The following is an 18400-nucleotide window of genomic DNA, read 5'->3' as shown; positions in this document are numbered from 1 at the left end:
TTTTATTAACCCCCCTAATCTAATTTTATTTTATATTAGTTTCGGTTTTTGGTTCCTGGTTCCTATTCTGGTTCCTAACCGAAACCGGAACCGTACAGTAACGGTTCCAAAAATTTGAAACCGGAACCTACCCATTGAGACTGGTTCTGAATAGAAATCGGAACCAAAACTCAGGGTACCCGCCGGTTCCGGTTCCAACAGATTCTTTTAAACACCCCTAGTTTTTAGAGTGATATCATAAAACTGTTTTAAAAAACATTTCAACTTATATTTACCAAATGTATTTTCATAAGATTTTTTGTATCATTCGTTTTCAAATAAAAAAAAAAAAAGTGTATTCAAATTTATATCAAACATGCTCTTGGTTTAATCACTACTATGTAACCGATAGTTAATTAAGATCTTAAATGTATTATCAAGAGATTTTAAGTTTGATCATTTTATGGAGTTTTTACTGATCAAAATTTCAAGGTCTTGAGGATTAGTTGACAGATACCCTATCATTAAAAAAAGAAAAAAAAAAATGATCTAAATATATCAAACGGTTTCACTAACATATTATTCAATACGAAAGTACAATGAGCCAACATAGTCGTTGTGTCCATGGAGCGTGACAAAAATCACTTACCATTTCATGCATATATTTGTTTGAAATGTCTAGATTTAATTTTAGACCAATTTTTATTATAAATTTTCATTTAATAATTAATTAGAACTAATCAGATTAAATTAAATTATTAATTAATTATCATCATATTTATTTCCTTTTCATTTCCTGTTCATTTCATTCAATCAAAGCGTCTCTCGTTTTCTCTCTCTGTCTCTCTCTTTCTCTCTCTTTCTCACTTTGTCCAATTCCTCGGCTTCTAGGGTTCCAATTCATCGCCAAATTACTTGTTAAATTATGGAATCGGAGGACGATTTCGATATGCAAGACGCCAATGAATCGGCCGAGGACGATGATTTCTACAGCGGCGGCGATGACGACGCTGTCGGCCCTGCCTACGCCTACGACAGCGACGATGATGCTGACGTCGCCGATTACGAATTCATCGATAACGACTCCGATGATTCTGATGATCTCGTCTCTCATCGTCACCAGGTAATCCAATTTTTCGCCGTTTTCGCAACTGTTCTCAACTTCATGTCCCTCTTTTTGTTTGATTATTGTAATTTTAGCTCAATTTCGTGTAAAGTTTAGTCCTCTTGGGAATTTTTTCGGAATTGAAGTCTCTTATGACCTGCATTTATGCTATGGATATTAAATTTGAAGGTAGATATGTAAATTACAAAAAATTTGACGTTTGGTGGCTTTGTGGTATCTTAATTTGGTTGATATTGAAGAGATTGAGTTAATTTACACCGTATGTTATTGTAGCTTTTCGCAATTTTGTGGCATTTTTTTGTTTGATATTGTAATTTTAGCTCAATTTTCTGCAAATTTTACTTCTTTGGTAATTTAATCAAAATTGCAGTCTCTTATGATCTGCATTTATGCTGTTGATATGAATTTCAAGGGTAGATATGTAAATTAGAAAATTTTAGGTTTTGAGATTTTTTGTTTTTTAATTTGGTTGAAAATTGATGGGGTTGAGTTCATTTATACCATAAATGATATAGCATGTTGTACCGGGAACATTACTGTGGTTTTGTAATTCGGTAATGTTGCACTTCTTTAAATTTTGTACTCTCTTTTGTTGCAGAAATTGAAATTTCTTCAATTTTGTATTGCTTTGGCAAAGTGCAGTTGTTCTGGCTCAGCTGAATTGAGGTTATTATGATTGTTGTGATTGAGTTTTCTATTTTTCATTGATTCTGATTTAGTTTGTTTTTCTTTTTAGTTTATGATAGCTGGGAAGTTTTTGTTGATTCAGAATGTGCACCAAGTGGGCTTTAGTCTGTTTTGGTAGTTTTTTTGTGAATGCGAGTCATCAACTTTCACTAGATTGGTTTTTGATAATATGGTGGTTGGGTTAGGGTGACAAATATTATTGTAATCTTGTGTGGCAAAGTTTGTTTGATGAAAAGCTAATTTTTGGGTATAACTTGAGGACTTTTAATTTAAACTCATGAGTTTAGTGCAGAAGGCCTTGTATGCTGTCAGTGCTTATTGTGCCATTAGTTCAAAAATTTTATAGGATCATTAGCATATATTTTGAACTTACTATTTGATTTTCTTAAATGAATGTGCACTTAACAAATCTAGTCTTTGTAAGCCCATATTACTATTACTATAGATCTTGTTTTAATCTTTTATTCTAATGTACATTTTTTCTTGTCTTAGCTAAATTATACTGTTTTGAGTGAGGCGGATATTCGTCAGCGTCAAGAGGAGGATATAACAAGGATATCCACTGTGCTTTCTATTTCAAAAGTTTCCGCGAGTGTCTTGCTCCGCTTTTATAATTGGTATGATATCTAGTGACCAATGTTGTATTCTTGCATTAATAAGGTTTTTACTTTGTTAATGAATATTATTTAAATGCAATTTAATTATCCTTCAGAATAATTGTAGGGTCCATCTGTTACTGCTTTTTTTAGTAGAACTCATGGAAGAAGAGCTTACTAGAGTAGAGCTTGTTAGAGTAGAGCTTTTATATAAAATTTGTTAGTTGTTAGAAAAATGTAAAAGTGTTTTATAGTTGTAAATTACCAAAAAGATTTAAGATACAAGAAGAGATAAAGTCAAATTTATGAGATTGTATGGGGATATTCTTGAAATTTTAACAATTTAAATAAGCTAAAAAGATTTTATTGGAGAAGCTCAAAATACAACCCAACAGGCTCGAGTCTTCCCATTCAATAAGTGCTTCACTTGAATGTAGCTTGATGCTCTAACAAATCTATATTGCTTTTGGAATTGCAGGAGTGTCAGTAAAGTGCATGATGAATGGTTTGCAGATGAAGAAAAGGTTCGCAAGTCTGTTGGCTTATTGGAGAAACCAGTTGTTGAATTCCCAAATGCTAAAGAAGTAAGCAGCTAATGTATATCTTTAATTGAGTTTTCAGCTTCTTGTATTAACATCTAGGGATGTTGATTGCTTGTTCAGTGAACTTACTTTATGCTATCTTAATCTATAAGTTTCTTCTCATGTGTGTCTTTATTTTGGCAGCTGAATTGTGGGATATGTTTTGAAAACTATCCATGTGATAGGTTGTATACTACTGCTTGTGGTCATCCTTTTTGTAATGCATGCTGGACAGGTTCGTTCTAGTGCACCAGGATTTATATTGTGATTTTATGTATTATACAAGATGCAAAACTTAATATTTTAATTGCATGCTTTTAATTATATTGTTCTGAAGGATGGAAGAAGAATGGTGGATGTATAGTCTTATTTAATTAATTTTTATCTTACAAATATTGAGGGGAAAAGGGGTTCTTAAGCAAGACTTATGCACATTTTATCCCATTATTGTTGAATTAAACTTTTTTATGTACATAATTCTCCATATTGTGTATGGTGCAAACATATATTGTGGTACATGCTGTTGAGATGTATGCTAATACTTGGTAGGAAAGCATCCTCTGTTTTTGTCCTGATAAGTGCACTTCTACTTCCATTTCATTTATTTAACTTATCATCTGTTTTTCCTCTTTAGGGTATATTAGCACATCTATTAATGATGGTCCTGGTTGTTTGACGTTGCGATGTCCTGACCCATCTTGTGGTGCTGCCATCGGTCAAGATATGATTAATCTATTGGCTTCTGATGAGGATAGAGAGAAGTATTCTCGTTATTTTATTCGATCTTATGTTGAAGATAACAGAAAGGTAATAGTTTTTTATAGTTATCAGCAAGTCCTTTATGCTTTGTACTCAATCAAAAAGAGATCTTGAGTCCGTTATTTTATAAAAAATAAAGTTCTGATTTCTTAAAAACTGAAGTATTATTTCTGAATCATTACATTTACATTATTACCAAAAGTCAGATTATGCGACATTAAGTAGTAGATTGTGCAAAATATGTTGATAATATAGATTTAGTATACCAGATTTTAAAGCACTACACGCTGATTACCAGAACTAAGTCAACTTTTACCTGTATAAGATAACTGATTGGAAAACTAGTTGAAATATGTACAAAGGAGTATTGGACCTTAGAATGTCTGTTCTTTCTGGAATTTCTATGTAGACGAACCAGTAATTCAGTTTCATTCTGTAATGTTAGAATTTACTGCTACCAACAGCCTTAATATTGAATGTGAAAAAATATTTAATATGTTCCTTATATGATGCAGATTAGCTTGTATTAAAACTTTTCATTCCTTGTATTATCTTGGATCACTTATATGATGCTGATTATGTTTGTTGCATCTTCAAATAAAGTATGATATCGTATTTGATTTAACGGAAGTCTCTTTCTTTTGTGTATAAGAAACATGGGGGATTTTTTTTAATCTGTTTTTTATTTTCTATGGAGATATGGAGTGGTTGACTTACAGTATCACTATGCTTTCTGGGGTATTTAAGTTTTAAAGGGCAAGACATCTACCCAACTTAGGCTTTATCCTCGTTTTTCTCCTCTCTGTGGTTGTGATTCCTTAAGTTTTAAGTTCTGCAAGATAATCATAAAGCAATGCTTCAATCTTCTATGAAACAATATTTTAAAGGCTTTAGAATGGTTTTCATATAAAAAAATGCATAGGATGATTTGTTTATTGTTGCTTGTATTATTGTGCATGCATTATTACTCCCCTGATATATTCAGCTTTTAGTTAGGATGTGCTGAAGTACTATTAATTTGCCTCAAGTTCATCTGTCTGGTCCTGCTCCTGCATTGGAATTATTGTGTGTTGCTTTATTCATATATGTGAACCTGACATTAGGATTTTGGACTTCTTTGTGAACTACCCCACTTCAGTATTTCAAATCTTTTTTGGAATTGGTTATTTTTGCAGACCAAATGGTGCCCTGCTCCAGGTTGTGATTTTGCTGTGGATTTTGTTGTTGGTAGTGGAAATTATGATGTTACTTGCCGTTGTTCATATAGCTTCTGCTGGAATGTAAGTCTCTTTGGCTTCCAACAGATTTATGCTTGGATCTAGTACTTTTTGGTTAAATTATCAGCAGCATTATATTTGCAAACACACTCTACGGAATACCTCATAGCCTTTGTTTTTTATTTTCTATGAAACATAATGTGAATTTATCTTACAGTGTACTGAGGAAGCCCACCGTCCTGTAGATTGTGGCACTGTTGCCAAGTGGGTGTTGAAGAACAGTGCCGAGTCAGAAAATATGAATTGGTATGCATCAAGATCTTAGCAATGAGAATTACTCTTCTTATTTGAGCTGGGCTGGGGATATTAATTCAGACCTGGGCCTACCTGAATAGCCCTGACTTACACATCACTCAAAACATTGTGTCAGCCTCTTGAATTTGCATGTCTGTGTGGACATGTGCGTTTTACTCTCAGCAATGATATACATGTTTTTGCTTCATGTTGAAGATAAAGAATTGGTCTGCATGTGAAGTTGACAAAAAATTTAATGAGTCTTGTCAGAAAAAGAAATAGATCATTTCGTACTATGTTTTTATTACTTACCACTGTGAATTATGTGGCTGTATTTTCAGGATATTGGCTAATTCCAAGCCTTGTCCAAGGTGCAAGCGACCAATTGAGAAAAACCAGGGCTGTATGCATATGACATGTACACCCCCATGCAAATTTGAATTTTGCTGGTAAGCTTCTAAACATGTTTTAGACATTACATGTACATGGGAACTGTGGTTTTCCTTCAATTCTGGATTTTTCACCAAGAACTCTAGAACCTGTGAAATAAAATCATGTTTTCTTTAATGAACTTAGTCATTTGAATTTACATGCATGCAGGCTCTGCCTTGGTGCTTGGTCAGACCATGGTGAGCGGACAGGTGGTTTCTATGCATGCAATCGATATGAGACAGCGAAACAAGAGGGAGTGGTATGCTAGTCTAGTTCAATTATTTTACTTCCCCTCTACTAGCTGTTGATAGATCTTCCTGTTGCTACTTTTGGCATGATCGAGCTCACTTATAAATTTGGTCAATGCTGTTGCTTACAGTACGATGAGTCTGAAAAGCGAAGAGAGATGGCAAAGAACTCTCTGGAGAGATATACTCACTACTATGAACGATGGGCAACCAATCAATCGGTAAGTCAAAAATTTGTGAGATTGTAGTTACTTTGATACAATTACTTCTCATTGTGTTTGCACTGATTAGTTATCTAATTAACTAGCTTTCGGATAACACAAGATTTTTAATATATAATTTTACAGAGGGAACATAAATGATTGTATTAATAAACAAAAAAGAGAAATACACTATTGTGTGAGTTCAGATCACCTCCTGAGAAGTGGGACAAAAAATCTATTCAAGAAAGCCATTAAAAGTTCATGTATTGGCTTTGCAGAAAGAAAGCTGATTGAAGTAGAGCTATACAGTGAAAACAACATTAAAACTTGAATAAAAACTAAGTAAGCCCAGTATCCCATTCCAATTGAGGTGATAAAGAACTGATTTTCCTGGAAAGTTTTGGAATTGAGGACCACATTGGAAAAGCAAAACGCCCTTTTTCCACAACACACTAGAATCTTCTCCTGGTGCTTTTCAAAACAAACATTTGTCAAATTAATGTAATTGGTTGTTTCCATGCTGCAGTCTCGGCAAAAAGCATTAGCAGACCTTCAGCAAATGCAGACTGTGTGTGTAAGTCCAACTTCTTGTATATTGTAGTTTCCTAATTTTCATACTGGTTAGTTGATTTTGGGCTTGCTATTTAGTATGGTTGATGTAAATATTGAGACAACTCATTTGATTGCTTTAATTGAAGACACATAAAAAAATTCTTGATTAGAGACAATCTATATTTGGTTTTGTAAATTATGGAAGTGTTGATGATAATGTATTATTGTAGCTTGAGAAGCTGAGCGATGTACAGTGCCAACCTGAGTCTCAGCTAAAGTTCATCACAGAGGCATGGCTACAGGTACATATCTGATTTCCTATTTTATGGCCAGAATGTTCTGCCTTTTTTCTGTTGTATAACATATGTCTGTTTGTAGATAGTTGAATGTAGGCGGGTTCTAAAATGGACGTATGCCTATGGATATTATTTACCTGAGTATGAGCAGGCTAAAAGACAGTTCTTCGAGTACTTGCAAGGTACTTCAGTCTGCCTGAAAGCTTCATCATGTTAATGTTTTGTGTATTTTAATAACCCTCTATACCTTGCAGGTGAGGCCGAGTCGGGATTGGAACGACTTCATCAATGTGCAGAGAAGGAGTTACAAGTTTACCTCAATGCAGAGGGGCCATCGAAAGATTTCAATGAATTCCGAACGAAACTCGCTGGGTTGACAAGGTTAGTATATACTGAAATTTTTTCTGGAACGAAATTTACAGTTGGACAAGATATGAATTGCATTTGATGGAACTTGATTCTATTGCAACTTTATTTCCTACAATAAAGTGTTATAAAATTTTAGCCTTCTTTTTTCCATATGTTTTACAAATTAGCTTTTTGGTAGCTAGTCTCGGGTCTCTCCTTGCAGAATGTTGAAACTTTTTTTTTTAATATTTCCTGTTGATGAACCTGTGATTGAATTTGGTATTGTAACAATGTTGTGATTACATGTCGGTTTTGTTCTGAGACAATGAAGGAGTACAAATGTTGGCATAAGCAATTTTTCTCAATTTGTTCTACTTAGCAAGTGATGGACTAAGGAAATCATTTTTCTTCTGTGAGATTAATTGTCGTTCTCTTTGACAACAGTGTGACTCGAAACTACTTCGAGAATTTAGTCCGAGCACTTGAAAATGGTCTGTCAGATGTAGATACGCATGCTGCCTGCAGCAGGCAAGGAAGCTCAAAGAGCTTGGGAGGAAGCAATAAGGGAAGAAGTGGGAAATCCAAGGGTTCTACATCCAAATCGAGCGGGTCCAATAGAACTATCGACGATTCAGGCCACTGGTCCTGTGACCATTGCACCTACGCAAATGCCAATTCTGCCACTGTTTGTGCTATGTGCCAGCATCATCGATAAATCCCATTCCCTGTGCAGATCAACCCACTTGGAATCGGAGACATGACCTTCACCTCCGCTGCAGTCTGGTTTACACGGAAAATGCCATCAGAGCGTTTCCAGGAGGTAAGAACCCTACAAAATCTCCTTTTATTCCTCTCCCCTGAGAAATCTGATAAAGCAGAATGGAAAAGAACAAAGGGTGGGAAAGGGAAACGAGAACATAACTCAGTGTCGTCTTGTTTTCTTGGAATATGATGTGTATATAGTTCCAGCTGTTCGTCCAAGTTCGTTTTAACTTAAATCTCTGCCATGTTTCAGGATCGACGAAAATGTATTATTTTTAGCTTCTTTTCTTTAGCCTTTATGGTCATTTATTTAAGTTACTAAATAGATTTGTAATACGCTTGAAGCTTCAAGTGGATTTGTAAAATGGTTAACTTTTTGGGGATGATGGAGCTCATTGTCCCCTGCAAGAATGAAATAAAACTATCACACAATTTGCTTTCGCCGCCAAACTCTTGCCTACGCAACAGTTTATTACCCAGAAATTGTTCATTGATCGTGCTCAAGGATCGACTAAAACGGAAGTTTTCTTTACTGGTTTCGAAATTTGTCATTGTCATCCTTAGTAGTCCATACCAGTCCATAGTCTAGAGATGGCAATGGGCCTGGTATTTTCGGGTACCCGGCCTGACTTGTCCCAAAAAGCCTAGGCTTCACCTGATGTTAGCAGTGTTGGGCTTGGGCTTGGGACTGATTTTAGGCATGGGTATGTCTTCAACCCAACCTGACATTTTATTATTAATTTTATTAAATTATCTTTATACTATATATCTAATTACATAATTATCTTACATATATATAAAAAAATTAAAATTTATTAATATTTGTTGAGTATTCAAAAATAAATTAATATTTAAAAATTGTTTCTAGAATTAAAAATATAAAAAAAATGAATTTATTAATATTTAAAAATTCACATTATAAAAATGGGTAGGCTTGGGTTGGGATTGAGATTACAAAAATCCTGTCGAGTTAGGCTTGGGTTTTATCTGTCATCCATGTGATGAGCTTGAGCCTTTGTTATGAGGTCGGGTTTAGGCCTGGGCTAAGGGGTACCCGGTCCTAGCCCAACACATTGCCATCTCTAGTAGGGATGGGCGCGGGCTAGGTTGGGTTTGGGGGCCCCATTCCTTGTCCCCGTCCTTGATATCCACTCCCATGATCGTCTCTAACCCGTCCCTGTTAGCGGGAATAACTCTCATGACCGTCCCCGGCCTATGGGGATAGAATCACTCTCATCCTCGTCCCGTCTCGGCTCGATGAATGAGGCTTTGCAGGGAAATTCACCTCGCGGGGATTTTTCTCTCGAACATAATTAAACATATCTATATCTAATTTCAACATAATTTATTAGGTAAATTGATAATTATTCAATTGTATAGAGACTTAAATTTAGTTAGACTTGTTAATTAATTAATTTTTCATAAAATTAATATAGCTAAATTCAATCTTAACATAATTTACTAGGTAAGTTGATTATTTATTTAATTGTATGAAGGCTTAATTGATTAGGCTTAATCAGCCTTGTTAATTAATTAATTTTTCATTAAATAAATATATCTATATCTAATCTTAATATAATTTATTAGATAAATTGATTAATTATTCAATTGTATAAAAGCTTAGGCTTAGTTAGTCCTGTTAATTAATTAATTTTTCATAAAATTAATATAAATAAATTCAACCTCAACATAATTTACTGAGTAAATTGATGAATTAATTCATAAAACACTACCTGCACTGCAACTAATAAAATTAGTCCATTTGTGAAAGAGACAAATCTCATTATCCCAAGTTCTCAACATTGATTAAGTTTAACATCATATTTAATTGATCCATTAATTAATTACAAGGATAATTGAATTTGTGTAATTTGTAAGTTTGTTAAGCAATTGTGTATATTCTTATATTGGTTTGACAAATTTTAATAATCTAATCAAATTTATTTTTGGGCCATGTATTATTATTTAGTGAAATGCACAAAGCAATAACATATATATTTAATTATTAGACTCTCTCGTTTAAATTATTTTTTCTATAAATTTAATACAAACATTAGAAAGTATTATAAAAGTAAATATCATTGTTTGATGTCATATCGGCTACTGTCAGCATTACATTAAACAACTTATCAAAACGTTGTCCTTCAATATTGGTGCTCTACCTATTATAACTTACCTTAATTTTTGTATGACATCTATTTATATTTTTCCTCCAACGTCGTAAAATTTACTTATTTAAGACGTGTGAAACCCTTTTATGGACAATACAATAATGACATATCTACATAAAATCCCTCTGAACTCAAACAAATAACAATTACAATGAATATCACTCAAACAAATAACAATTATAATGAATATCACGTAAACTTTCTTCAAAGTATACCACAAATATATTAATTAATGTATTTTATTTTAAGTATATTAGGTCAAGATAAATATAGTTATTTTATGTGTCATCTCATTAATTTCTAACCATTAAAATATATTAATTAATGTAAGAACTTGAAGTCAAATATTTAAATTGATATAAATTAAGCTACTCTCTATTAAAAATGCATTTATCAATATTATATCTTTGTGGATCATTTACAATTTGATGAATTTTTATAATTAATCCTCACCTATAGTTTAAAAAAAAAAAAAATTGATTTTTTTTTTCATTATATTATATTTTCTATGATATATATTAATGTATGGGATAGGAAATAAAATAAAAATTAGAGCACTTTGGGATAGGAATTAGTGTGAATCTTATCTTCGGAACAATTATTTTAACAACCATTGGCCCATTGGGTGCGTGATGGGAAAAGAACAAAAGATGATCTAACATGGTATCTTAAGTTCAAATCCTTTTAATGGTAAAAATGTAAGAAAAAGATCTAACATAGTTTTTCAAGTTCGAGTCCCCACGACCTTTAATACTAATGGAGATGGTTATTGAAGTTTTTATCTAACTGATAATTTTAAAGTCCAAAAAGATTAATTGAGATGCGTATAAATTGATCCAAACACCTTAATAATAATAAAAAAAAAGTAAGAATCATGGTCATCTTGTTAGAAAAGGTTAATGTGAACATGCCATGTAATGAGTTAAGCATATTCCATCACATGATGATGAAGATACATAGCAATCAAAATAAAATAGATAAAATATGTGTAATAAATATAGATTAAAACCCAATCGGGGAAGCCATGAAAAGTCACAATTGTTCATGCAACATCCTAAATAGGGTTTGATTGATTTGACAAAAGCGCATGAGAAACATAAGTCGTTTCAAGTTTGGGTGGCATAATTAGAATTTCAACACATGGCATTCATTAATTCTCCTTTTTGATCGATGCATAAAATTTAATTAATTAATCCTTTAAAATATTTAATAAAATATTGAATGCATGTGTGGAAGACAGTCTCCTTTTATCATAATTCAGGTGCATGCAATCAGTCCAAAAGAGTATGCCCAGAATGCTCAGACCTTACAATCGACAAATTATTATTATTATTTGTCAAAAAGAAGTTCAAAACCAAATTTCATACTATATATTATAATTTTATTAAAACTATATAGTAAAAAGTAATACAGCATGAAGTTACTTTCATTTCATGGCTCATTCCATGTACACTCGAGCTACTTATATATATAGGCTAAGGTTAGAATAAACTATTTTTTCTCACTCAAATAATGATATAATGACATTTTTTCATTAACTAACTTTTAAAATACCACTTGATTATCTAAATTTATATTATATTTTTAATTTTGGCACCACCACCATTCTCTTCCCTAATTATTACTCATCAAAACCTCTCAAATCCTACTCTAGTCGATCGTACCAATTTTTGATAATCGAGCGATTAAGGTTTGTGCAGTTGCCTCTTCAAAGTCAAATTTCGATCAATTTTAACCACCAAATCTAACCTTCCACCATAAAAAAACTCATCGGTCTCCCCCCTTCTAAAACCCAAACCGTTTAGACCAAGCTTACTCTCTGTATGTATATACTTTAAGTCTCTCCTCGATTGCTAATCAAGATAGTCACTAGAGTTCTTATTCGGTCGACACTTTTGATTATTTAAAAAAAAAAACCAAAAAAAATCATCTAGACTCACGGTGATACATATTCAACTAACCCAAGATTTTTCTCAGCTTAATGATAAAATAATGTAGACGTGTAGTAAAAGTAAACAGTAAAATTATTTCAAAACCCCAATTTGGTGAGTAATAAACAAGGATTAATAAACTAATTAAAGTGATTTGGCCAACCCTAAAAAATTGTGGGATATGTTTTGAAAACTATCCATGTGATAGGTTGTATACTACTGCTTGTGGTCATCCTTTTTGTAATGCATGCTGGACAGGTTCGTTCTAGTGCACCAGGATTTATATTGTGATTTTAGTATATACAAGATGCAAAACTTAATATTTTAATTGCATGCTTTATTAAATTGTTCTGAAGGTGGAAGAAGAATGGGGATGTATAGTCTTTTAATTAATTTTATCTTACAAATATTGAGGGGAAAGGGTTCTTAAGCAAGACTTATGCACATTTTATCCCATTATTGTTGATTAACATTTTTATGTACATAATTCTCCATATTGTGTATGGTGCAAACATATATGTGGTACATGCTGTTGAGATGTATGCTAATACTTGGTAGAAAGCATCCTCTGTTTTTGTCCTGATAAGGTCCACTTCCACTTCCATTCATTTATTTAACTTATCATCTGTTTTTCCTCTTTAGGGTATATTGCACATCTATAATGATGGTCCTGGTTGTTTGACGTTGCGATGTCCTGACCCATCTTGTGGTGCTGCCACGGTCAAGATATATTAATCTATTGGCTTTCGAGGAGTAGAGAGAAGTATTCTCGTTATTTTATTCGATCTTATGTTGAAGATAACAGAAAGGTAATAGTTTTATAGTTTACAGCAATCCTTAATGCATTGTACTCAATCAAAAGAGATCTTGAGTCCATTATTAATAAAATAAAGTTCTGATTTCTTAAAACTGAAGTATTATTTCTGAACCATTACATTTACATTTTACCAAAGTCAGATTATGCTACATTAAGTAGTAGATTGTGCAAAATATGTTGATAATATAGATTTAATACCAGATTTTAAAGCACTACACGCTGATTACCAGAACTAAGTCTAACTTTTACCTGTATAAGATAACTGATTGGAAAACTAGTTGAAATATGTACAAAGGAGTATTGGACCTTAGAATGTCTGTTCTTTCTGGAATTTCTATGTAGAAACCAGTTTCAGTTTCATTCTGTAATGTTAGAATTTACTGCTACCAACAGCCTTAATATTGAATGTGAAAAAATATTTAATATGTCCTTATATGATGCAGATTGCTTGTATTAAACTTTTCATTCCTTGTATTCTTGGATCACTTATATGTGTATTATGTTTGATGCATCTTCAAATAAAGTATGATATCGTATTTGATTTAACGGAAGTCTCTTTCTTTGTGTATAAGAAACATGGGGGATTTTTTTTAATCTGTTTTTTATTTTCTATGGAGATATGGAGTGGTTGACTTACATATCACTATGCTTCTGGGTATTTAAGTTTTAAGGGCAAGACATCTACCCAACTTAGGCTTTACCTCGTTTTTCTCCTCTCTGTGGTTGTGATTCCTTAGTTTAGTTCTGCAAGATAATCATAAAGCAATGCTTCAATCTTCTATGAACACAGTATTTTAGGTTTTAGATGGTTTTTCATATAAAAATGCATAGGATGATTTGTTTATTGTTGCTTGTATTTTGTGCATGCATTATTACTCCCCTGATATATTCACTTTAGTTAGGATGTGCTGAAGTCTATTAATTTGCCTCAAGTTCATCTGTCTGGTCCTGCTCCTGCATTGGAATTATTGGTGTGTTGCTCAATTCATATATGTGAACCTACATTAGGATTTTGGACTTCTTTGTGAACTACCCCACTTCAGTATTTCAAACTTTTTTGGAATTGGTTTTTTTTGCAGACCAAATGGTGCCCTGCTCCGGTTGTGATTTTGCTGTGGATTTTGTTGTTGGTAGTGGAAATATGATGTTACTTGCCGTTGTTCATATAGCTTCTGCTGGAATGTAAGTCTCTTTGGCTTCCAACAGATTTATGCTTGGTCTAGTACTTTTTGGCTAAATTAGCACAGCATTATATTTGCAAACACACTCTACAGAATACCTCATAGCCTTTGTTTTTTATTTTCTATGAAACATAATGTGAATTTATCTTACAGTGTACTGAGGAAGCCCACCGCCTGTAGATTGTGGCACTGTTGCCAAGTGGGTGTTGAAGACAGTGCCGAGTCAGAAAATATGAATTGGTAGCATCAAGATCTTAGCAATGAGAATACTCTTCTTATTTGAGCTGGGCTGGGAATAAATTCAGACCTGGGCCTACCTGAATAGCCCTGACTTATACATCACTCAAAACTTGTGTCAGCCTCTTGAATTTGCATGTCTGTGACATGTGCGTTTTACTCTCAGCAATGATATACTGTTTTTGCTTCATGTTGAAGATAAAGAATTGGTCTGCATGTGAAGTTGACAAAAAATTTAATGAGTCTTGTCAGAAAAAGAAATAGATCATTTCGTACTATGTTTTTATTACTTACCACTGTGAATTATGTGGCTGTATTTTCAGGATATTGGCTAATTCCAAGCCTTGTCCAAGGTGCAAGCGCCAATTGAGAAAAACCAGGGCTGTATGCATATGACATGTACACCCCCATGCAAATTTAATTTTGCTGGTAAGCTTCAAACATGTTTTAGACATTACATGTACATGGGAACTGTGGTTTTCCTTCAATTCTGGATTTTTCACCAAGAACCTAGAACCTGTGAATAAAATCATGTTTTCTTTAATGAACTTAGTCATTTGAATTTACATGCATGCAGGCTCTGCCTTGGTGCTTGTCAGACCATGGTGAGCGGACAGGTGGTTTCTATGCATGCAATCGATATGAGACAGCGAAACAAGAGGGAGTGGTTGCTAGTCTAGTTCAATATTTTACTTCCCCTCTACTAGCTGTTGATAGATCTTCCTGTTGCTACTTGTGGCATGATCGAGCTCACTTATAAATTTGGTCAATGCTGTTGCTTACAGTACGATGAGTCTGAAAAGCGAAAGAGATGGCAAAGAACTTCTGGAGAGATATACTCACTACTATGAACGATGGGCAACCAATCATCGGTAAGCCAAAAATTTGTGAGATTGTAGTTACTTTGATACAATTACTCTCTTGTTGTTTGCACTGATTAGTTATCTAATTAACTAGCTTTCGGATAACACTAGATTTTTAATATATATTTACAAAGGGAACATAAATGATTGTATTAATAAACAAAAAAGAATACACTAGTGTGTGAGTTCAATCACCTCCTGAGAAGTGGGACAAAAAATCTATTCAAGAAAGCCATTAAAAGTTCATGTATTGGCTTTGCAGAAAGAAAGCTATTGAGTAGAGCTAACAGTGAAAACAACATTAAAACTTGAATAAAAACTAAGTAAGCCAGTATCCCATTCCAATTGAGGTGATAAAGAACTGATTTTCCTGGAAAGTTTTGAATTGAGGACCACATTGGAAAAGCAAAACCGCCCTTTTTCCACAACACACTAGAATCTTCTCCTGTGCTTTTCAAAACAAACATTGTCATTAATGTAATTGGTTGTTTCCATGCTGCAGTCTCGGCAAAACATTAGCAGACCTTCAGCAAATGCAGACGTGTGTGTAAGTCCAACTTCTTGTATTGTAGTTTCCTAATTTTCACTGGTTAGTTGATTTTGGGCTTGCTATTTAGTATGGTTGATGTAAATATTGAAACAAGTCATTTGATTGCTTTAATTGAAGACACTAAAAAATTCTTGATTAGAGACAATCTATGTTGGTTTTGTAAATTATGGAAGTGTTGATGATAATGTATATTGTAGCTTGAGAAGCTGAGCGATGTACAGTGCCAACCTGAGTCTCAGCTAAAGTTCATCACAGAGGCATGGCTACAGGTACATATCTGATTTCCTATTATGGCCAGAATGTTCTGCCTTTTTTCTGTTGTATAACATTGTCTGTTTGTAGATAGTTGAATGTAGGCGGGTTCTAAAATGGACGATGCCTATGGATATTATTTACCTGAGCTCGAGCAGCTAAAAGACAGTTCTTCGAGTACTTGCAAGGTACTTCAGTCTGCCTGAAAGCTTCATCATGTTAATGTTTTGTGTATTTTAATAACCTCTATACCATGCAGGTGAGGCCGAGTCGGGATTGGAACGACTTCATCAATGTGCAAGAGGAGTTACAAGTTTACCTCAATGCAGAGGGGCCATCGAAAGATTTCAATGAATTCCACGCAAACTCGCTGGGTTGACAAGGTTAGTATATACTGAAATTTTTTGGAACGAAATTTACAGTTGGACAAGATATGAATTGCATTTGATGGAACTTGATTCTATTGCAACTTTATTTCCTACAATAAGTGTTATAAAATTTTAGCCTTCTTTTTCCATATGTTTTACAAATTAGCTTTTTGGTAGCTAGTCTCGGGTCTCCCCTTGCAGAATGTTGAACCTTTTTTTTATATTTCCTGTTGATGAACCTGTGATTGAATTTGGTATTGTAACAATGTTGTGATTACATTGGGTTTTGTTCTGAGACAATGAAGGGTACAAATGTTGGCATAAGCAATTTTTCTCAATTTGTTCACTTAGCAAGTGATGGACTAGGAAATCATTTTTCTTCGGTGAGATTAATTGTCGTTCTCTTTGACAACAGTGTGCTCGAAACTACTTCGAGAATTTAGTCCGAGCACTTGAAAATGGTCTGTCAGATGTAGATACGCATGCTGCCTGCAGCAGGCAAGGAGCTCAAAGAGCTTGGGAGGAAGCAATAAGGGAGAAGTGGGAAATCCAAGGGTTTCTCATCCAAATCGCGGGTCCATAGAACTATCGACGATTCACACTGGTCCTGTGACCATTGCACTACGCAAATGCCAATTCTGCCACTGTTTGTGCTAGTGTCAGCATCATCGATAAATCCCATTCCCTGTGCAGATCAACCCACTTGGAATCGGAGACATACCTTCACCTCCGCTGCAGTCTGGTTTACACAGAAAATGCCATCAGAGCGTTTCCAGGAGGTAAGAACCCTACAAAATCTCCTTTTATTCCTCTCCCCTGAGAAATCTGATAAAGCAGAATGGAAAATACAAAGGGTGGGAAAGGGAAACGAGAACATAACCAGTGTCGTCTTGTTTCTTGGAATATGATGTTTATAGTTCCAGCTGTTCGTCCAAGTTCGTTTTAACTTAAATCTCTGCCATGTTTCAGGATCGACGAAAATGTATTATTTTTAGCTTCTTTTCTTTAGCCTTTATGTCATTTATTTAGTTACTAAATAGATTTGTAATACGCTTGAAGCTTCAAGTGGATTTGTAAAATGGTTAACTTTTGGGGATGATGGAGCTCATTGTCCCCTGCAAGAATGAAATAAAACTATCACACAATTTGCTTTCGCCGCCAAACTCTTGCCTACGCAACAGTTTATTACCCAGAAATTGTTCATTGATCGTGCTCAAGGATCGACTAAAACGGAAGTTTTCTTACTGGTTTCGAAATTTGTCATTGTCATCCTTAGTAGTCCATACCAGTCCATAGTCTAGAGATGGCAATGGGCCTGGTATTTTCGGGTACCCGCCTGACTTGTCCCAAAAGCCTAGGCTTCACCTGATGTTAGCAGTGTTGGGCTTGGGCTTGGGACTGATTTTAGGCATGGGTATGTCTTCAACCCAACCTGACATTTTTTATTAATTTTATTAAATTATCTTTATACTATATATCTAATTACATAATTACTTACTATATATAAAAATTAAAATTTATTAATTTGTTGAGTTATTCAAAATAAATTAATATTAAAAATTGTTTCTAGAATTAAAAATATAAAAAAAATGAATTATAAATATTTAAAATTCACATTATAAAAAAGGGTAGCTTGGGTTGGGATTGAGATTACAAAAATCCTGTCGAGTTAGGCTTGGGTTTTATCTGTCATCCAGGTGATGAGCTTGAGCCTTTGTTATGAGGTCGGTTTAGGCCTGGGCTAAGGGGTACCCGGTCCTAGCCCAACACATGCCATCTCTAGTAGGGATGGGCGCGGGCTAGGTTGGGTTTGGGGGCCCCATTCCTTGTCCCGTTCCTTGATATCCACTCCATGATCGTCTCTAACCCGTCCCTGTTAGCGGGAATAACTCTCATGACCTCCCCGGCTATGGGGATAGAATCACTCTCATCCTCGTCCCGTCTCGGCTC

The 18400-nt window shown here is 34.2% G+C and overlaps 1 protein-coding gene and 1 pseudogene across 1 annotated transcript; both read left to right on the top strand.

Moving 5' to 3' along the window:
- Nucleotides 1–804: 804 nt before the first annotated feature.
- On the top strand, nucleotides 805–8530 carry LOC116107183 (probable E3 ubiquitin-protein ligase ARI8). The gene is made up of 15 exons (XM_031393483.1): nucleotides 805–1102; nucleotides 2285–2409; nucleotides 2867–2972; nucleotides 3114–3204; nucleotides 3604–3776; nucleotides 4904–5008; nucleotides 5163–5251; nucleotides 5581–5688; nucleotides 5840–5930; nucleotides 6051–6140; nucleotides 6649–6696; nucleotides 6905–6976; nucleotides 7053–7152; nucleotides 7225–7351; nucleotides 7763–8530. Exons 1-15 carry the CDS (start codon nucleotides 905–907, stop codon nucleotides 8031–8033), a joined length of 1794 nt encoding a protein of 597 aa, XP_031249343.1. The 5' UTR covers nucleotides 805–904; the 3' UTR covers nucleotides 8034–8530.
- On the top strand, nucleotides 8076–17358 carry LOC116107234 (annotated as a pseudogene).
- The last annotated feature ends 1042 nt before the right edge of the window (nucleotides 17359–18400 follow it).

The sequence above is a fragment of the Pistacia vera genome, unplaced genomic scaffold, assembly GCF_008641045.1.
Source record: "Pistacia vera cultivar Batoury unplaced genomic scaffold, PisVer_v2 Contig529, whole genome shotgun sequence".
Lineage (NCBI taxonomy): Eukaryota > Viridiplantae > Streptophyta > Magnoliopsida > Sapindales > Anacardiaceae > Pistacia > Pistacia vera.
This window is presented reverse-complemented; position numbering and strand designations above follow the sequence as displayed.

Excerpts from the sequence above, each read along its gene's own strand:
- LOC116107183 (XM_031393483.1), top strand. The coding sequence starts at position 905 with ATGGAATCGGAGGACGATTTCGATATGCAAGACGCCAATGAATCGGCC. Across the intron at positions 5,009-5,162 it reads CATATAGCTTCTGCTGGAAT|TGTACTGAGGAAGCCCACCG; the intron begins GTAAGTCTCTTT and ends TTTATCTTACAG. Across the intron at positions 6,977-7,052 it reads TCACAGAGGCATGGCTACAG|ATAGTTGAATGTAGGCGGGT; the intron begins GTACATATCTGA and ends GTCTGTTTGTAG.